Raw genomic sequence first — 22,290 nt, 5'->3', positions numbered from 1 at the left:
TTACACAGACACACACACTCACACTGCCCGCACACGCATTAGCACACACTTACTCACTCGCTCACTCACCCAATCAACACAACTGCACACGAAAACTACACGAAGCATAAAAAACAACAACAAGCGCCCGGGCAGCGAAACTAAAAAGAGACACAGCAAAAAGCGCAACAACAAAGTTTATGTGTGTGTGTCAGTGTGGAAAGGAAAAGAATAATAACAAATTTACAATAAATAAATATGCTAAATAATGTGCAAGAACAAAAACATGTTGTATAACCGCCGAAGAGTAGCCGAGTGGAGCAAAGAAAGCAAACCATTCACAGTGGGCAAATAAAAGGCGCAGAGAGGGGCAAACCAGAACAGAAATCACGCTCAAAAACGCTAACGTCAACAAATACGTGCACACATACAAACACACATGTTTACCTATTTATGTGCATATATACACATACATACGTTGCCTTTAATTTATTTTCTGCCTCTGTTTGCTTTTTTCTACGTTTTGTTTTTATGCTCAAATTTGAAGGAATTATCGCAGACTCGACTGGAACCAAAGCCAAAAGCATTCCCACAACTCGAACTCGACACAAATTGGGTCATTAGGCAGAGGCTGAAAAGTGTCGAGCATCGTGTTGCCAAGAGACCAGCGAATATGGTAATGGGCAAGCCGGGTGCCTACGGAACGACGGAACGACGGAACGACGGAACGGGATGCGCAAAATGGACAAATAACAGGCTTAAAAGGGGTGTAGCAATAGGCCTAATACGAATGCTAGATATAGTGCGAAATGCTTCAAAAATAGAACGTTTCATTCCAGTTTTGAATCTAATTTGCTGAGTAATATAATTCCTAATTAATTATTGATTATAATTCGTTTAATAATATGTACATATGTATAACAGTTCAAACCACTTTTTTGAAGCTGTCATAATTAATGATTGTTGGATAAGAAAGTCCGTAAAGAACTGCCATAAGTAATGTTGTGAGCACTAAAAATCAGTGTTGGTTAAGAAATGCAGTAAACTTCTGACTGATCGCGATGACTGGGCTTGGCTTACAGAGAGTGTGGGCGCAGAAAACATTTGAGAGTAGCAAGAAATCCAAATGTATGTGTGTATTTATTAAAAAAGAGAATAGAGGTCAATAGACAAACCGAAGGCTGACTGTGGCCAGGTGCTGAGGCAAAGCACAGTCGGGTCTGGCCTGGCCTGGCCTGGGCGGAAGTATCAGCCAAAATGACGAACAGCAAAAAACAAAAAGATGACGGCGTCAACGCGTCGTATGAGCAATTCAAAAATGGCAAAGAACCTCTAAAACTTGCTTCCTACTTCTAGACCAAAGAGAGAGGGAGAGCGAGAGAGACAGAGAGAGAGAGACTGTGACTGTGACTGTCTTACACGCGCAAAAGTGCGTGTCCAAAGAAGGGCAGCCGAAGGCAGGACAGGTTTTCGAGTCAGACTGAGAGCTGCTGCTGCTGGGACCCTGTGCCTTTTGCTTAACCTTGAACTTCAAAAAACGATAAATAAAAAAAAGCGCGTACGAGCAGCTTGTTAATAGGCCTACCTGCCCAGCACAGCACACACACACACATACATGCACATATACACTGTGTAGATATGTATGTATTTAAATTAGCGCATTTGTGTGACTGGCACATTGATAAAAGAGACGCGCTGGCGAGCTACTTAATATCATTATGCATAAAACACACACACACACACACATACACAAAAACCTACCAATCCGCACCAAAAAAGTTCCGAGAAACCCAAAGCCAAAGAGTGGACGCTTGGTCAAGAGCCAAGTCAATGAACTTGCCAAAAACCCAACCGAAATACACAAAATACAAATAAAAAAAAAGCAAGGGAAAGAAGCAGAAAATTTGCAAAAAAGAAGCGGGCTAAAAAGTCTTGGAAAGTTTGAAATTTCAGACGTGCAGACGTCTCGGGAGCCCGCAAGAAAGAAACCGATGCTATACAAATAAAAATAAATACAACAACGACAAAGGATCGCGGCGCAGACCGAGAGAGAGGGAGAGAGCGAAAGAGAGAGGGAGAGAGAGAGAGGGCGAACTGGAAACTGGCTGTTAACCTAATTCAAGGACGTCATTGAGACATTATTCCCGACTTTGGCGGCAACGCTGCGAATATAAGGGAATAGGGCAAACTACTTTGCCAAGGTTATGCGGCGCGCAGAGAGCGAGAAGATGAGGGAAGCGGAAGGGAGGGGAGACGAGGGGAGGGCAGGGTGGGTGTAGGCACGCCACGAGCTGGCGGGCACGATCATTGGCATTGGACTTCAGCCTGGACTACGGCGAGATACGCGCTGTGGCAGGCGAATGAACTTGCCGCAGATTTTCAATGTCACAGACAAAGGGCTACGGCCAGCCCGCTCTGGTGTTGCCCCTGCTTCTTGTTGTTTTTGTTGGTGGTGGATTCAGGATACTTTTGATTTATTTAACTGCGACGCAATTTATGCAAGGAGTTGCTGGGGGGAAGGCGGGCGGGGCGGGTAAGGCGCAGGTTTCGTGTCTGCCACGCAATTGCCAATTGCCAATTGCCAGCCTCTGCCTCTGCCTCTGCCTGCGCCTGTTGCCGCCGTAACAACCCCTGGATGCATTGCTTACCCCTGCCTGCGTAGGTCAAATGAGTTCAATGTCAGCCCAATTTCATCATCTGGCAGCTTGGTGGTGGCTGCAGCCGTCAGAAGCCAGACTGAGTACACGTGGCCGCGCCACACCCCCTCGCTTCCATTGCCACTGCCACACTTTTTAGATAGAACGGGATTAGAACTTACCTTGCAGCCCTCGCAGGAATGCACGCCGTAATGGAAACCGGAGGCCTTATCGCCGCACACGCGACAGAGCACGGTGGTGCCGTCGAATTCTGCAAGAAAGAAGAAGGAAAATCCAAAATCGATTAGTATACAGATTCTAGTTAAAATACGAAATCGATTTACATATGTATATGTAAAATTGTTAATTATATCGCTTATAAAGAGTGCTAGAAATTCTATACAAAGCCAATTTAAGTTGAGAACAATACGAAACAATTATCGGCACATAAGATTCCTCGATAAGCGATAGAACAAGAAGAAAGTGCATTTTAGAACTAATTTATAATTCAAGATACACAGAAACATTATTGATAACTGACAGACTAAAGCAGAGCTTAAGATTCGTTTAAAATTTAAACGATTATTGTTTAATTATATAACATTATATAACATACAAACAGAAACATTCTTGATAAGTGACAAATGCAAAGTTTAAGAATCGATACAAGTGAAAACAGGCTAAAAAGAATTATAAAAAACTATCGTTTTAATATATTTATCGATAAACGATAATTAATACAACTAAATGCATTCAAGATTTATTTAAAATTCAAGATAGTCGTAAATATTCTTGGTAGGTGATAAATTAAGGCTAACCACTCGCAGCTTTTACTCTCGGCAACAGCAACAACAAAAAAGGCCAATGCCGAAGAAAGTAAACACAGACGTAATACTTTCTTTACAGACACGCAGACCCGCTGATCGTGGCCAATGCCAATGTCAATGTAAAGGCAACGAAAACGCGAAGAAAGCAGCAAAACAAAATGGGCAACTTGTTGAACTTGAGCTTGTTCTGGCCAAGCGCAGCGCGAGAGCGGCAGCGGCAGCGAGTTGCGGCCTGAGGTAGAGACAATTGCAGGCAGGCAAGTGTTACGTAACTTTCACCGCATGACGGCGTCAAAGAAAGCCAGGCAAGCCAAGCAAGAAGAAAGTAAACAAAGCAGAACAAGAATCTTGAGCGAACAAGCGAGAGAGGTAAATGTGGAGAGAGAGAGAGACTCGTCAAACGACTCTGTTGAGCGGAGAAAGACTTTCTTTGGCAATCGGTAAACGTGTTTTCACGCAAGAAAGTCTTTTACTCGCACCCCATATCTCAATTTTCGCTCCCTCTCCCACTCTCTCTCTCTCTCTCTTGTGTATTACATGTCAGCAAATAATTCAATTATGTATATAAAATTGATAAGCAAGCGGCGCGCACGCTAGCCACATAAGACAAAATGTGAGTGAGGGAGACAGAGAGAGAGAGAGAGAGAGAGAGAGATAGCAAGATAGCAAAAGGGGGAGCGCAGCAGGCATTCCGCGCATTGTAAACAATCGGAACGTGCATTCGTACCAAAAACAAAAACAATTGCAAAATGCTTGCATGCTCATGATCTCTACGCGCTGCCATGGCCATCATTATCTGATCGTCATTATCGTGTTCATGATCATGATCATGCTCGCCGAAGACGTCGCAGCCGAGACGCTGCAGACACACATACACATGTATACATGCATACATATTTCTGTTTTCTTGTTGTGTCTCTGTGCCAGACACGCTTTGCGTCTGCAGTCTTTGCAGTTGCTTGTTTTTGTTGTAGTAGTTGTTGTTTTTGTGGTTGCTGTTGTGGTTGTTGTTGTAGTTGTCGTTGTATTGTTGGCTGTGCTTGTTGTTGTCGTCTCGACAAGTTCACTGACATTTTGCACAGCAGATCGTTGCACTTTTGCTGCAACAACAAGATCTTGCTTGTACATATACACATGCGTGTGTGTGTGTGAGTGCGTGTGAAATCTTTATCGATCGTTACAAGAAAAAAACAGTAAACCTCTAAGCAGAATGTTGTGGTTAAGTATGGGAATGTATGTATATTGGTGAAAACAGTTTAAGTAACTTATCAAGCTATAGAAAATATGAAAAACAAATACAAAAAATAGAATAAAATATATAAATATTCTATCGAAATTAATAAGATGCATATTTGTTCCCAACATCAATAATTGTTTGTATGCACATATATTTATTCAAATTTCATCTACATATCTTCCGTTAAATAAAAGATTCCAATTACGGCTACGATTTATAGTTGATAATCTGCTTGATATATATTTATCTGTGTATAGCCTCGATCTTCCGAAACGATCAAACGCTTGTAATAAAAATAAATTGATTATTCCCGATGTTACAAAATCAAGATGACGCATTGTCTGCGCTTTAAGCTCTCGAGTATCTGCCTGTGTATTTTGATAAGTGAATTTCGCCAATAATTGTCAAGTATTTGGCTGCCTCTCTCTCCCTTCCTCTCTCCCTCCGTCTCTCTCTCACTCTTTTGGCGGCTCTATCAGACCTTGCTGGCCCGCTTCCTTAGCACCTTTCCGTTTTGTTTTTAAACTGTTTTATTAATATTGCACTATTACCGCACAAAGCATTTATCAGCCCATTACACGTGTCGCCGATTAGCAATGCGGAAGGAGGGGCGTCGGGTAGGTGTGGGGGGACGGCGAGTATCGACCTTGTCGCTGCGGCTGCTTTGTTTATAGAATCGCTTGTGAATCAATTACAAAGCAAGTTTTCCAAAAATATATAAGCCAGTGGCTTTTTTTTTGGCATTCTCAGATGACGTCAGCTGCCGCACAGAATTCCCTTTCAGATAATCATAAATATACATATGTATGTCTACAGGGTATACGCAGGCAGCCAAGGGGGCAGGGGCCAGGGGCCAGGCAGAGGCGCAATTCTTTCTGCGCCCACATTCACTTATGTATTTTTAAATATGTGCCACAAAAGTAACTCGTATAAATGAAAGCTAACGACTGCTAAATACCCTATTTGCAGGCTAATCAAATGTGTATAAAATGTAAATGTGCAGAAATACTATGCAGAATATGCATTGGAATTATGTGGGAAGCTTTGGCAAATGTAGGGTATTCTTGTGGCTCTTTGCAGAACTTACAGGGTATTAAAATGACGAGCACTGCTTGCCACATATTTATCTATTTATATCTCATACGCAAACTAATTTATTGAATGTCAAAATTTATATTTAAAATTTGGAATTTTTCTAATAAAAACATTTGTTTTTGTTTAAGCTGAACTGATAAGGCACAAATTGGCGCATGTACACACACACACACACAAACGTATATAAATAATAACAAAAGGTAACTGTAAACAGCTGAAAGACGAGTTTTTATGTACCGTTGTCTGAATAACTAAATGAAGGAAAATTTAGCTATGGTCAAAATCGAATGCTTCCTGGTTCGAAATTCTAGAGTTCCAGTTTATACACAACTATTATTTCAAGTTATAAAAGTTAATAAAAGTTGTTCTTTAAATAAACATTTTAGATTAGCAATACGTATTTATATATATTTAGCGAATTTACCGAATTTTTTCTTAGAGTAGAGCTTGGCTATAAGCTGATTAACCGGTTCGTGGGCTCTGCTAAAGGAAAGATACAAATCGAAAAGTTTTGGATTATCGCCTAGAATACGCTCTGGCCAAGGACAATGGGTAGCAGTTTTTTTTTTGCCAGCCAATACTCGAGAATCTATAGTCGAGCAAAAACAAAAGTATATGTTAGTATTATCTAATACGCACCACAGACGCACACAGGCACACAAATGGCGACCTTGAAAGTTTCATTCACTTCACACGAATAGTCAGACATGGAGTGCAGCGGGCGACGAGGGGTGCGCAGTTGCTGCTGGGCAGGCGGCACTATCAGCTAGCAAATACGCCAAAAGAACAACAAACAAACAAATAGCAGCCCCAATAGCTCACACACGCACAGAATATGTGCCTGTGTGCGTGTGTGTGTATGTATGCTTGCTAATGTTATGTACATGTGTATGCATATGGCATACAAACAAATTAATTCCGACAGCTCGACGAAAATTTTCGGCTGACTCGCTTGATATGAAATACACACACACGCACACACACAAGCAAAATAGACGCACACACACACACACACACGTGCGTGTGTTTGAATGGGAGAGGCAGAGCGAGAGAGAGAGGTGTGCTTGCCATATTGGTAATGTTCTGAGTCAAAAACTCTACTAAATTAAAATTTGACATTGAAATTTTGTTTCGTATCTTGCGCGCTCTCTCGCTCGCACCAATCTAAATCAATAAATAAAAGTTTAGCGCGTGTTGCCAGCGAGTGCAAGCGGGAGAGCGCGAGCATGCAAACGGTTCTCGCTCTCTCGCAGCGCCAATGCGGAAATGTTCGTACAGGTTTTGTTTTGTTGTTTTTGTTTTTGTTTTTTTCCGAAACAGACGCAAGTTCAACGTATCGTGCAATGAAATTAAAATTTTGACAAAAATGTTGCTTGTACTTTTTCATGGGGTTCAAAAAACGCAGCTGAGGTCACGCGAATTTAAATGCGGCACCTTGTAAAGTGGGCGTGCACTGCCGCCCATTCGGCTGCTGCTGCTGCTGCTGGTTCATTGAATCGGCAAAAATGTGAGCAAACCGTAAACGTGAACGCGGTTCGGTTCAGCACAGTTCAGTTCCGTTCGGTCTCTTGACTTCGGCATCGGCATCGGCATCGGCATTGGTTATGCAATCGCAGTAGCGTTTTATTAATTTAATTCAAATTAATGACCGGCAAACGACCGATCCACAAAATGCGTGCATTGACTTGTTTTTTTTTTTTTGTATACATTTATATTGATTTGTTTTTTAGGTGCCTTGCACTTTCTGGAGCAGCTGGCAAGGTTGACGAACGAGCTGGGGCTCGGGCGTGGGAACAGATCGCAACATTGGGAACAGAGCAAAAGAGTGTGAGAGGGGGGGGGGGGGGTTTGTGCATGAATCATTTAAGGAATTCATTTGGGTGGTCTTCTCGGAGTTGAGATTTCAAAAAAGGGTGAACAGACTGCTCTGCGGCTGCTATAAAGAAGATTTTGCGTCAAAGTGAGTGGGGGGATCAGTTGTATTAATAAAACATCAGCTTAAAATTCGAATTTAAATGCAAAGGGCTAAGAACACGAATTACTTCATGTGTAAATCAACAGCTATGTGAGTGCAATAAATGAAGATCGAGGAGGGGAGATGAACATGAGAACTTTAGAAGCTGATCGTGCGCTTGAGGATTAACTCTTAACCTCAATTATAAGCATATTGCCTAGTTCAAGAACTAAAGAGCATAAATATAACAGATTTGTGATGTTATATTGACAGATTTGTGCTGTTATATTGACAGATTTGTGCTGTTATATTAACATTTATACTGTTATATTGACAGCCCAAATCTATTAGATTGATAGTTTTGAGCTAGTCAAGATACTTTTCATTGAGTTAAAGATCTAATCCTCAAGTTTTGCTATAACGAAAGTGTACTCAAAAATCAGCAGTAACTCTTAAATAAAATTAACAGAATTTGAGAACTTGCATTTGGGATACACGAATAGAAAAAGCTTAAAGCTCAATAATTAGAAGAATTAGAACTAGAATTACTTTCAATAACAAAAATATATATAATAATATACTTAATCCAGATTACTTATTAGTATCCCTCAGATCTCAAGAACTTCAATTGACTAGAGGATGAATTTTATATACTATTTAGTGTAGGGTAAAAGTATTTGCCAGCTTTAAGCTGTTTGCACAAAGTATCTCAAAGATACAATGCACACTAGATATAATTACAAAATAAATAGGGGTTTACTTTCAATTTTAATGATTTTCACTTTTACTAAATGAGCCCGAGCCCTCTGCATAGAGTCTTAGCGACCGAATCGGGGGGTCTTTGAACGTTTTAATAAATTTCTAAAATGCACAAATAATTGTGCCAATAAAAATAAACACGACAACGTCGCCGAAGAAAAACTTTCCAAGCAAAAGTTCAAACGCCGCCTACGAAAAACAAAACTCTAAAAAATAGAAAAAGAAACAAAAAAAAAAAACAACGAAACGAAACGAAACGAAAAACTGCAAAGCAAATAACTTTTCTTTTGCACAATTGTAGCGAGGCGACGCGACGCGACGCCTGCATTGACTTTCACCGACATTCAACAAAGGCAAACAGTTCAGTGTGTGTGTCGGTAAGGGTAGGGTAGGGGCGGTCGGGGTTCGTCTCAGGGACCGGACCAGGCCGGGAACCGGACCGGACCGCACCGCACCGCACCGGACGAGTCATTGCCGTTGCCAATGTAAAAATGTCAAAAGACAATTTGACAGCGAATTTAAATTAAGCGCGAACGCCAGGTGTGGAGGCGGGAGGGAGGGAAAGAGGGAGGTAGGGGGAGGGTGCAGCTACTCTCAAGAGAAGTTGAGCTGCGTTTTGGCCATAAATTGACTGCGCATGCGCAGTGAAAACTAAAAGTGAATTTCTGCAGTTGCATTCGCTGTTTTGCTTTTCACTTTCGTTTTCGCAATTGAAATTAAAAACTTGGCTAACGGATGCATTTACAAATGCCAAGAGCTGCACACACATACATACACACATACATACATATATACATGTGTATATATATAGAGCTGCGCGCTGGGTAGCAATGAACTTGGATTTGCACTCTTTGGCATATCAAATGCATTCGCCCAGTCGCCCAGTTTTTCGTTTTTGTTTGGAGAAATGCAACGCCAACAGACACACAAATAAATAAATAAGAGTTTGTTAAATAAACAACAACAACAACAACAACAACAACAACGAGAAGAAACAATATGCAAACGCATAATAGACGACATATAAACATTATTTCTTGGCATTAGCTGCGGGCCGAATTTCACTTTCGTTGACAGGGCGTGAAATGCATGTGACTGGCCATCTAGATAACTGAATTGCGTTCGGAGCAGAGATATTCGGAGCATGTTCATCACAATTTGATATGGAAAGAAAGTCTGAAGGAGCTCAGATCCTGAAATGATCCGAGTCGAATTACTTTTGTAGAGACAAGTTGCCAAAAGCTTAGAAATTGAAAGTAAATATCTAAAAAATCTATAAGATCATGTATTTAGATGTTCAGACTCGAATCGTTTTTGTAAAGAAAAGTTTTCAATAGCTTAGAAATTGAAAGTAAAGCCTGTAAGATAATGTATCTAGATGATTCCATGGGTAACATAAGCATTAGTGCTCTAAATTTAAAAGTTGACAATTGGCAGAAAAAACTCCTGAGATTATAAGACTCTAAAAAATTAGACAGCATTAAGCAGGACTTAAGAAAAACGAAGTTTCGGGTTCGAAGCCCACAATATCGCATTGCTCTAGTATTTTTTAAGCTAATGGATGGTTTCTTGAGATTATTGGAACCAATATTAAGGGCAATTTTCGGCAGAATTCTCAGAGTTTTACTTAGCTTTTAGGCTTTATGGTTGTCGTATTGCCTAAGCTGAAGAATTTTATTGCAGATTACTTTGCACATTTTTGGTAGTATTCTCAGAAAGTTTTTCTTAGCGTCCAAACAACAAAGCCCAGACTAGTCTAAGCTAAAGGAAGGTTTCCAAACTTAAAATCTGACAAAATACGGGATTATACGACAAAATATATATGATAATTTTTAGCATAATAATCGGAAAATGTTTCTTAGCTGCACAATGAAGTTTCAGGTTAAAAGCCCAAATTAGGTCTAAGCTGAAGGATTGTCTTCGCTGAACTTAAAATTTGATAAACACCAAAAAGAGAGATTTTCGGTGTGAAGCCGAGACATGAGTCTAAGCTGAAGGATTGTCTGAGATGCTAGTGCGTTTTTTTAAAGTTAGGTTGATATATTGCATCCAATAACAATAACTATAATAAAACATATATATTAGATAAGCAAAATATGAGCTGCTCACGATTTTGTTATCCTTGTGGGATATTTTTGGTAAGAGTTTCTGAAAATACTTTCTTAGGCAGCTGCGAGGAATTGTAATGTAATAAAAGCTGGCATATCAAGAAGACTTACTGCAGCTCAAGCATAATAAATACTTCCCATAATATAGTCCCTGGTATTCGTAACGTCACTCTGTTAGGGGAAGGAGGGTAGGAGGAGGGGGGGGGTAGGGGTAGGGGTTTACCTTGACTCATCGCTTGAACCTGAAGCACATCGGTGATTTATAAACGAGGCTCTCGACCGGTTACTTTGTAGATAAACCGCAGATAGCCGACATAAAGTGCATTAACTCCTTTCCTGACATTGGTACAGTTATTTTTATCGTTGTCGCATCGGCAAATATAAAAAACGAGTTAATTGAACTCCGATCCGGGCCCAAGGCATATTTTCGGAGCTGTGAATTGTCTCTCTTTCTGTTTTTTGTTTTTGTTTTGTTTTATTGTATGCGGAACGACCTTGTTGACTGAGTGAATGAGTGAACGACTGACTGAGTGCAAAAATTCGGAAGCGTTACTTGACTGGCTAATTAACATGACGTCAAAAAGTCAATACACCCATCAGGCCTTAGCCCCCCCGTCGAAATGCTTCCGCGACGATCAGCCGACCTGTTGCCAACTGCGAACGGATTCATAGCTTAGGCCTATAGCCAATATTAATTAAAAGTCCAAGGTTTTTCAAATCGAAAACTTACGCTCAATGTGAACCCCGGGTGAAATGGACAACTTTTACAGTTGATTCATATAGATCACAATTCTAGTTTGGGCTATTTTTTAAATTCCCTATTTAAGTGTTTTTTTATATAAAAGATAAAGTTATATCCTGAAAAACAGGATCTTTTTACTATTACTGCAAGTTATCACTAGCGAGGGCTCACTGTAGCATCGCAGTTTTGTATTGAATTTGGAGCTCAGAGACTCACCAATATTCAGCTCGGGCTCGCCTTTGACCGAGCTGGCGACAGTTGTATCCATAACTGGGTAGGATTTGATATATTCCGGCGTCTGTGGACGCGAATCGGCGGGCATAACCACAATGGCGCCATTTGGCTGGCCAGCGGGCAGCGCAACCGTTAGATGATGATGATGATGATGATGTGCAGCATTCGCATAGCCAACCTCGGCTGCCTGCTGCTGCTGCTGCTGCTGCTGCTGCTGATGATGATGATGGTACATGGCGGCCATGTGCTGGGCATGATGGGGCGACTGATCAAAGTGCGCCTGGGGCAGCAGACCCTGCGGCGCCTCTGTGGTGCTGACCACCACACTGGAGCTGGACTTGTTCACGTAGATGACATTGCTGTGCGGCATTTTGCTGGCCATGGCCACACCTGTGGGCGGCACAGTATCCATTTCTGTGACAGGTGCGACCTGGCGCTGATGGTATTCCGTCTGGAAGATGACGGCGCTGCCGCTGGCCTGTTGCTGCTGCTGCTGCTGCAGCTGCTGCTGTTGTGTCTGCTGCTGCTGCTGCGGCTGGCCCACAATTAGTTTGCTGTGCTGATAATATGTGGATACGCTCGTATTGGGCGGCAATTTGAGCGCGTTCTCCAGGTGGGAGCGGCCAGCCACCAGCAGCTGGGCATTGCTGGTGGTGCTGCTGGCCGCCACCTGTGCGGGCTGGCCCAGGCAGATGACTGAGGTCTTGGCGCCTGTTGATTCCATGGACGTGGCTTCCATGGCGCTGCTGCTGGGCTGACAATCGGAACTGTCCGCGGACATGAGCATTTTGTGTTGAACGGATCGGAAGACAAACTTCCACACACTTGTTATCTAGATATTGATTGATATTCCTATTTTTTTTTTTTTTTGGTTATAAAATGCGGCCTAAACGGTCATATTGTTGTTTGTGCACTTGTTAGAAGCTGGCGCTTGCCACAGATAAATGCGTATGCACATATATGTGTGTGTGCGCGCGCGTGCATATATTTATCTCACAAAACACTTGGCGTATCCTGCAGATACTTTGATAATTTGTTGTAGTTGCAGTTGTCACTTGGCTTGTTAAACGATTTTCAATTGATTTATTTTTTTAAATTCAATAAACTTAACCGAAATGCGCAACGCGAAACACGTCAAAGTTAACGAAAACGACGAGGAGTAGGCGACGACGACGACGACGGCGACGGATGAACGACGATCTGTTCGCTGCGATGTTTCGACGTTGAATGAAAGGAAAATCAACATTCGCATTGGATCTTGTTCAGTTTTTGGCCGCCAGTCGTTGTCGTACGCTCGACCCTGAGAGAGCGAGCGCGCGTGCGAGAGCCAGGGAGCGCGAGAGCGCCATGCTGTGTGCTTGCGTGCTCTCACGTGCTCTTGAAAATAATAAAACATGTGGCGGCGGCGTGGAGAGCGTGAGCAATCAAAACATCAACAAGAGCGAGCTGCGAGCTCTGTTCGTGTGTGTGTCAGTGAGAGAGTAAGCAATTGAGAGAGTGTGATCCAACTGCTGCACGCACACTTAATGTAGTTGAGGCGAGGGTGTTGCTTAGAAAACCACACACACACACACACACACACAAACTAGAGACATTAGCCACCCCAGCGCCCAATTTGTCAGCCTGGCCCATAACTACACTGGCAACAGGCAGTCGGGTCTGATTGCCGCTCGGCGAGTGAAACACATGTCGCCGCTAAACCGATAGCCGGCCCAAGGTAAACGCTGCTCAGCGGTTATTGTACTCTTCTTTTAGCAATGAATCCGTTTGCGTATGCTGCCTGCCGCCAGCCCATTGCCACAAGCAACTTGATAATCATTATCATGCTGGGCGGTTCACATGAGCTAGTTCATGGCGCTCCGTTCGGAAAGTTCAATAAAACTTTATCCAAGTTCATGCGCTCAGTGAAATGCTGTTTTCTTTTTCGTTACAGCTTTTTTTTTTTCGATTTTTGTTTTTGTGTTTTCATTAAATGCAATTTATTTAATTACTACTTGTTGCGTGTATAATTAAAATTATATCACAACACAATGCAGCAGGCCCGAGCGTTGCATTGCAGTCATTGACATCGTGCCGTTGACATTTCGAGTCGAAACAAATAACATTTAACAGAAAAAAAATGTAAATAAATATTTACATACATGATTGGGGAGCCGATCAACCCGTTGGTTCGGCCTGCCTAGGTCAATGTGGAAATCGTTTCCTGTAGCAGCCCAACTTCAAATTCAAGCGAGAAAATGCCACGTGTGGCCACATCGAACGCTCGCTCGCTCGCTCTACCTCCCACCCTCTCCCTCTCTCTCTCTCTCTCTCTTGCACACAACCAAGGTTAAGGCTCTTTGGCTCGCTCGCTCTCGCTCTCGCATTGTTCTAGTCAGCATTTGCGTGGGTGTTGTTCGAGATCGTTTCGACAAAAATATCATCGGGCGAGTTATTTCTCGACATATTTTCGGCTTTTCGGCACATTTGTCTGTCTGTTTTCCTATGGTATTTTCAGGGGAATGGGGGGTGTGTGAAGAATTTGTTTTTCCCTGCATCTATGTTTAATGGCATTTTCGACAAACAATAAGAAAATTCATTAGAATTGTGGGTGTGTTTCGAGCTAATATGCCAACCGAATGTATACATACATACATTCATAAACTCAACTTGATATGGAAAGTTTGATACTCTGTTTAGATGTGACACATACTGTGGGACAGATACCCATTATCGAATTGCATTCGTGTAAATTGATAATCGCCGTGATTCACATGCATGTATGTATGCCAAAGAGTCTCACATATAATGTCAACAAGAAGCAGATCGGCAAGAACAACACACACAAGAAGCTCAACTAAAAATTCTTACAGTCCAGACCGTACGAAAATAAACATTTAACTTCCTTATTAATGCAATTTCAATAATAACAAGTTCGTTTAAAAATAAATGAGCAGACAAAACGAAAGTGCCCCCACATACACACACACACACACACACAGACAGTCAGGGGCAACCAGGGGCCATTCTCGGTTCAAGTGGAGGTCAAGTTCAATGGAAGACGCTCGAAAAGAAATTAGGTAGCTGATGTCGATGGCTTTCAAGTGCCTTAAGCCAGGCATTTAAATTTCATGATCACACCGCACAACATGCATTATTTAAATCTCTTCGCTCCCCAATCCCCCCCTTCCGCTCTTCATTTTGTACAAGCGCCAATTTGAGGGGAGTTTACAAGTGATTCCAACGATTCGCAACGTCATGATCAACAGCAGCAGCGGGAACAGCAGCAGCAGCAGCGGGAACAGCAGCGGGAACAGCAGCGGGAACAGCAGCAGCTTTTGGCTGCGTCATGAACAATGCATTCGCCACAATCCGACGATCGGCGATCGGCGAGGCGAATGCACCCCAGCCAAATGTCATTGGCTTCTCGACTCCGAATGGATATACCACATAGGCCGGGCTCTTGTTTTGCAACAATAAATTTTGGTTATCAGCCTGTTGGCCTGCCTGTCTGTGGCATTAACTTATGATCAAAGTCCTCAATGCCGTGCTGTCCAGAGTCCAGGGACGAGACGAGACGAGGCAGAAACGACTCGATGTTAACTCTACAAAACTGTTGACCGATAATTAAAAAAGGGCCATCGATCCAGAGAGAGTGAGGCAGAGAGGGAGACCCAGATAGAAAAAACGAGAGTGCGATATAGAGAGAGCGAGAGTTTATTCGAACCAGCCAAAGATAATGAAAGATCTATTATCAGTTCTTTTAAACCCCTTTTCTGTCATATACCATAATAATCCACGTTTTGCTTCAAGATCGTCAAACACAATTCTTTAACTAATACCATAAAATCGGTCTACATTAATCCTCCATAATAATTCCACTATATCTTTTGGAAATTTAACGAATAGTTTTACAGAGATATATAATACCAATAATACCATAATATTCTTGACTTGGCCTCAATATGGAGCCAGATTAAATTCAGAAATCGAACTGAAATAAAATTTATTGTTCTTAAAAGTAAGTCAAGGCATAATTATCTTAAATTAAGCACATTGGTGCTAAATTTTTTTTTATTCTATATTATTTTCATTTAAGTTTTAATTTTGTTTTAATTAAATTTAAATTTAATTTCAATTTTAATTTAAGTTTTAATTTTTAGGATAATTTTAAACATTTCTTAATTTGAATTTAAGAATTCAGGAATTGGATTCAAGCAAATCTCTTTTAGTCCAATAAGATAATATATTATATTCTTCATCTGCCTAAGTCCAATTCGTTCATTCTGTAATTCCAATTAGGGAATCTTTAATTTCCTGCACGAGTTCTATTCGAAAGCTTCCAATAATACTCTCCGCGAGTTAATCGAACCCTATATCAATATATATATATATATATATATAATGCAAACATGATATTGAATCGATGGCAAATCATCTCGCCCCCAACTCGTTAATCGGTTATGCCCACAGTCAGTCAGCATTATTTTTGATTGCGGCTTAATCAGAGCGACCTTCCACTTTACAGTCTCGATCCCTCTCTCTCTCTCTCTCTCTCTCTCTCTCTCTCGCTGTCTCTATCTCCCTCTCTCGATTCTCTCGCTGACACGCGTTGGCTGCGCTCTGCGCGCAAGTTGAACGACTCTTGATGACTTTTTCCTTGGTAGTTTGACGCTTTTTTTTTATTATTTATTTATTTAATTTATTTTTTATTTTTTTTTTGGCAAAAACTGTGTGATTAAGAGACAAAATAAACTTCCTCGATAACTTGTTAACAATTTGGGCAAGTAATTTCGTTGAGTTTAGAACTGAGAAACCAGTTTTCGGCGATTGCGCAACTTTTGAACCCGCTGACTGGTTCGAATTCTGAGGACGGGGCCTCTAGAACATCAGACATCTGCTCTATGTTGGCTTTTTCTGGCTTTTTGTTTTATCCACATACTATAATATGATATATGTATATCGCTCGCTCTCACTATATAATTAACGCACAATGAGAAGGTGCGTGGCCCCCCTCCGTCTCCCTCCAACTGCCCCCCTCTCGTCCATCTGCCTGCCCGTCCATCTGCCGCGGCTCGTCTGTGCCACGTTTTGTTCGTGTTCATGAACTCGGTCAATTTGAAGGCCAACAATTTTGCGCTATACGCATAAAAAAATGTGTTTTTTTTTTTTTGTCTCGGTTTAGTTTTTGAGCGTTTACCCTAACCAAAAGTGATCAGCATATTGTCATAAACGAAGATTTAGTATGCTCTTCTCGCTGGAAACCTAATTGATCAAGGAAAATACGGATTCGAAGTCCAGGTTTATCTAATATAATAATAAACAAAGTATACTTAGTAGTAAAATAATAAATAGAAGTTAATAGTTAATTATGTTATCTTCCATATCCCTCTTCTTTCTATAATATAAGAAGGAAAATTATATAGTTATATTAATAATATAAGCTCTTAGTTAACTATGCTTCCTTCCATATCTCTCTGTCCCTGTTTTTGATCAAGCTATATTATTAATAGCCGTTCTTAGCTTACTATTTATTCATATCTCTCTATCTGCCATATCTCTCCGTCCCTCTTTTATATATAATAGAAGTTCTTACCCAACTATCTATATCCAATCCTCTTTATCTTCCATATCTCTCTTTTTTTCTTTTATCATAATAAAGTAAGTTTAACAGTTATAATCTTAATATAAGTTCTTAGCTTAAGCTAACTATGATCCCTTCCAAATTTCTCTCATCGCTGTTTAGCTTAATTAAGAGAGAGCATCAAAACTTCGTCGCTTTCTTGTTCTTCAGTTTTTCGATTGTACTCGAGCAATTTATTTTTTGCTTGGCTCTTTTATGTTGCCAGATTTTGATGTTAAGTGTGTGTGTGTGTTTTTTTTTTGCAGGGTTGGCGATTACGCATAATTTTCGGCTGTCCGGAGAACTCATGATGTCATGCGGAGAGCGAGAGTCAGAGATAAAGCGAGTGCGAATTGGAAAAGTCAAATGGTTTTCCAAGGCTGAGATATGGGCAATTGGGAATAGCTAACAGCTGTCATATAGCAGAAAGAAAGAAAATCAAAGCAAGTCAAGTGTTTTTCTCCGAAAACCATATATCTAAATCTTGTAGGCCCCATGGCATTAGGAGACTTTGCTTTCGGACAAATGTGCTCTAATCTCTTAAGATGTAATATTATTATAAGAATTGTAAACAAAAATATGACACTGCATAAACATATGCATTAGAATTTCGTAATGGCAATTGGGTGCCTAGAAAAACTTAAATAATAATAAACATTCGCACAAACACACACACACGCGCACGCACACGCACACGCTTATCGGTTATCGGTGTTATCAGCGAGCAGCGGCGAAAAATGAAGGTCAGCAGAACAAATTCCTGATGGGCGCTTATCTATTTTTTTTATTTTAACGCGTCACTCTGATAAAAATAGATGGAAATAGTCGGGAGCTCTGGCCAAGTATACGTCCAATAGCACCTATAACAAATATCCTATAAACTGAACTTATCTAGTTAATAAGGGAGAAGAGTAGTATCTAAAACTGGCCACAGCTTTTTTGGCGAGGGTATTCGAGCTTGTCGTCTATTCGGGTAGAGCAACGGATAGTCGTTTTGGGATTTTGCCAGCTAAGTTTGGCTTATCAATGGTCGAGTTTTTGTAGTTTTCGCGCAAAAGGTGAAAATTCGATAAGAGTTTTCAAGGTCCCAGCACTATCTCATAAAAGAAGCGCGTGCAATTTCGCCTATTTGGCTATTACACAATATCTGAGCGAGACGCAGTTAGATGCGCCCTATTGTTGTCTTCTTCATATGCGAGCATTTCGCATAGGAAACGCGTCTAAAGCTTTATTAGCCAAGGTCGGTGAAATTTGCTCATATGTTCGCGCTTTTATTTTATTTATTATTATTTTTTTTTTTGAAAATATTTTTTTATTGGTTCGCTAAATTCTAAGGCAAACAAAAGTCCAATGTATGATTTTTGGGTTCTGTGCCCCGGCGCTCTGCTGTGACCCTGATCCGTTCGCAGTCTGTGGAACTGCTATTTGAATAGTTTGTTGCTTATAAACTTGGTTGGTTATCTATTATAATAATAGATATATATATATGAAGAGTTCCAGATTAGTGCTTAATTGTGTAAATCAAAACCTGAAAAGGATCCTCTTCCTGATCAGCTTGAGAAAGTATCTTCCAATTCTTCTCGACGCTTCCTTCAACAGCTTATCCCACATTCTTTTTTTCATAGAAAAGTTCTAGCGAAATTTCTAGTTGCGCTCTCTCTATCTCTCTCTGTTTTTCTCTCTCTCAAATTTCTAGTTGTCGCTCTAGCTGAGCATGCGCTCTCTTTGTGTGCATCTTCCAGAACTATTCCACGTACTTGAACTCGTTTTTCCGCCGTCTAAATGAAAGACATCTTGGCCCAAGTATGTATGTATAATTATAGGAGTGAGACGTTGCTCGTTTATCAAAAAGAAATGCAGGCGTAATTCTCTACGCTGCCGCCCGCTCTATTGTTATTATCAGTGGACATGCAAGGGCAGGAAGCGCAGCGCAATTTAATACAATGGAGCTGCGCCGACGCTGGCTGGCTTATCAGTGGAAAATGCTGGCCTGGCCCCGGTCGCAGTGAAAAATTAAACAAAAGTGCAGCAGCAGACGCCTCCACTTGAGTGTGACACAGAGACCCACGCACGCACACACCAGCTCACACACACACACACACACACGTACATGCGCGCGCTTCTCATTGAACGTTCAATGATCTATCCCAATAGCATCTCTTGCACATGCCCCGTTTTGAAAAGCGAACTCGACATTGAAAAAAAAAACAACAAGAACAACAACAATAACAACAAAAGCAAAGCAATCATCAACAATTATCAACGGGGGAGCGAGCGAGAAAGCATGCGCTGAGAGAGCAACTCCGACTGCGACTGAGCGAGCAGCACTGCTGTTAACTGTGTGAAGTTCAAAGCCACTGCACTCAAGCAACAACAACTCAACGAAAGCTCTATTGCACTCTCTCGCTCTCGCTCTCGCTTGCCGCTCTATGGCCGACTCTTTATGTGTGTGTGCGTCTGTTTGGGCATTTGTTGATGTAGGTTCGGCCTGTCTTCGTTTCTAATGGGGGGCTGCTGCACTTTTGCTTTTCCGCTGCACAGATTTGTTGTTTTTCGTATCTGCAACTGCAACGCTTTGGATTTTTCCACTCACATTTCTTCGCACACATTTTCACTGTGCGCGGCAGCGGCAGCAGCGGTGGCGGCGGCGCCGATCGCTGAGAGGGTCTTTAACCCTTTCGCAGTGCAATGCACTCGATGCGGCGACGACAACGGCCACAACTTTATTCCACTTCAGTTCGCCACATCCCCAACCCACCTTTGAGTTTAGTCGCCTTTTCGTCTTTGCTTTATGTGTGTGTGTGTGTGTGTTTGTGTGTGTTGTGTGTGTTTCTGCAATTTTCTTCTTGCACATTCTTTTATATTCGTTGTTGTTGTTGTTGTTTTGCATTTATGTGTGAGTTGGGCCTAGGCCTAGTTGCGTACATTGACGCCCGACGCTGGCGCTGCTGTCGCTGCCTCTGCCTCTGCCGCCGCCTCTTTTAACGACTGCATACAGTTTTGTAACTGTTATTGAGGGCTATTTGCAGTTGCAGTTGCAGTTGGAGTCCGTGTTGGTTCTGCCAGTTGCCTGTTGCCAGTTGCCAGTGTTGCTAGCTGCTAGTTGGTGCCAATGATCGTAGATCGTGCTTAGTATGCCTGATAAGCCAGCCAACAGAGCGAGCGAGAGAGTGTGTGAGCGAGAGAGAGCGAGAGCGAGCAAGCGAGCTAGAGTGAGGTAGAGCGAGCTTGCAATGAGTTTATTGACTTGTCAGTTGGTCGGACGGCCACGCATGTGCACAGTTGGCCAAGTTGAATGCACTTGGCCAGCGGCAGCAGCAGTAGTTGCAACTGCAGAAATTGGAAATTGCCGCACGTGCTTTCTATGATTACGCCATGCCGCATGCCGCAGGCCGCAGGCCGCAGCCAGATCGCAAGTCAGCGGCCCTGCCTAGAGAGGCCTGCTGGAAGACGCCCTGTCCAAACGTTGTCTAAACATCTGGCTGCTGAATATCGCCGGGTATCTGGGAGAGTTAATTGATAATTTGCACTTGGTAAGCTGGCAATCGGCAAGAGACATGCGCCCAAATTATAGCTTTAGCATTTTAATAGATTCAAACGGTAGTTGATTGGTCCTATCTTAATGGATGCTATGGCTATGATTTACTGATTGGAGAACTATGCGTTGGGCCTCTGAGCAAAGCGGAAGCAAACTCGCTGTGGCACTATTTGTGGCCACAAAAAGTGCCACAGTCAGCAGTTGCAGTAGTTCCAGATACTTTAAGCCATCTATCTAGCTGCCCATCTGTATTATCTCGAGATATATAAAAGCTAGAGACTTGGGTCTTGAAATGTATTCAGTAATAAGCGAAATATACCCATATTTAGGATTTCAAGTAAATAGCTCTAGTAATTATCCAGTTCATACAGATGGGCTATGTATATATTCTATGTGCTTGCTTCCTGCTGCCTGTTAAATACATTTTACTCATCTTAATTCCATTTTTGCACTAAATATACATATATTTCGACGCTTAAAGTTATTAAGCTACCATTCTGTGACGCATAAGCCATCTATCTATCTGTCCAGCTGTATTATTTCGAGAAATATAAAAGCTAGAGACTTGGGTTTTGGAATGTGTTTAGATACGATGCAATTTTTTGCACACTTCAAATTACAAGTCTATAGCTCTTGCAGTTATCGAGCTCATATGGATAAAGATCGACTTTGGCTCTTGATACTCTATGAGCTTGCTTCCTGCTGCTATTAACTAATTTTTTAGGTGGTATATACATATATTTCTACGCATAAAGTTCTTCTACTACCATTCTGTGGCGCGTTACTTTCGCCACTTGAGTACAGAGGAACTCGCAGATCGAGACACATTGCGGACAGCTGGCGCAGGAGGGCACAAGATTGATATCTTTGGCATAATAAGTGTGGAAAGCCATAAAAATAACAACCAGGCCGAAAAAAAAAAACAAGAATGAAATAAATAAAAACAACCAAATCAAAAGCCGTACCACAGATATTTTCGGGGCAGCATAATAAGATTATGCGATATAGTATATATGTACATATATGTAAGGGGCAAGAGCAGAGCGGAGGCAGCATATGAAACCCAATGCGCGCTGAGTTGGCAACTGGAATTGACTTAAAGCACAAAAATTACAATTCGTGCGAAAGTGAATGACCTCCATTAACCGCCATTAAGCGAGACCGAGACCGAGAGACTGAGACTGAGGCCAGAACAAAAGCCCCAGCCTACAGCTCCACTACGGACTGTTCTTCTGTGCTGCTTCTTCTTCGCCTTCTTCTTCTTCTACTGCTGTAGCAACATGCGTTTGCCTCGACGTGATCGTCGTCGTCGTCGTCGTCGTCGCCGTGGACTTTTCTGGATTCGCATGAACCCTTTCCCGCTGCTCATATCAAGCTTAGCATAATAATTAGTAAGCCAAAACTGGGCTCGATCTGGAGCCGGCTCCGGAGTCAAAGTCGGACTCGAAGTCGGAGTCGAAGTCGGAGCTGGGTCCGGGCGTTGCCGAAATGTGTTTTGTTTTTGTTTTTTTTATTGGTTCGCTTTGGCTTTGTTCTATGGCCCTCGCTTGGTGCGCTGTCAGGTGAGCAAAGTCGCGAC

The 22,290-nt window shown here is 41.9% G+C and overlaps 1 protein-coding gene across 2 annotated transcripts in view; it reads right to left on the bottom strand.

Annotated features, from left to right (window-relative positions):
* The window catches only part of Eip75B (Ecdysone-induced protein 75B), a 114,843-nt gene that overhangs the window by 44,214 nt on the left and 48,339 nt on the right, over positions 1-22,290 (bottom strand). Inside the window, exons 1-2 of one of the 2 annotated variants that reach the window (XM_064689389.1) lie at positions 11,554-12,373; positions 2,798-2,886 (exon numbers count right to left, since the gene is read on the bottom strand). In XM_064689389.1, coding sequence (XP_064545459.1) covers positions 2,798-2,886; positions 11,554-12,358 — 894 coding nt within the window. In that variant the 5' untranslated portion in view covers positions 12,359-12,373. Of the gene's footprint in view, positions 1-2,797; positions 2,887-11,553; positions 12,374-22,290 lie in introns of those variants that run through there. The other variant, XM_064689387.1, reaches the window with a different exon arrangement.

The sequence above is a fragment of the Drosophila montana genome, unplaced genomic scaffold, assembly GCF_035044405.1.
Source record: "Drosophila montana isolate Dmon_TW-CO22-7 unplaced genomic scaffold, ASM3504440v1 contig_3217_1, whole genome shotgun sequence".
NCBI lineage: Eukaryota > Metazoa > Arthropoda > Insecta > Diptera > Drosophilidae > Drosophila > Drosophila montana.
The sequence above is the reverse complement of the archived record's forward strand: the minus strand, read 5'-3'. Positions and strand labels throughout refer to the sequence as shown.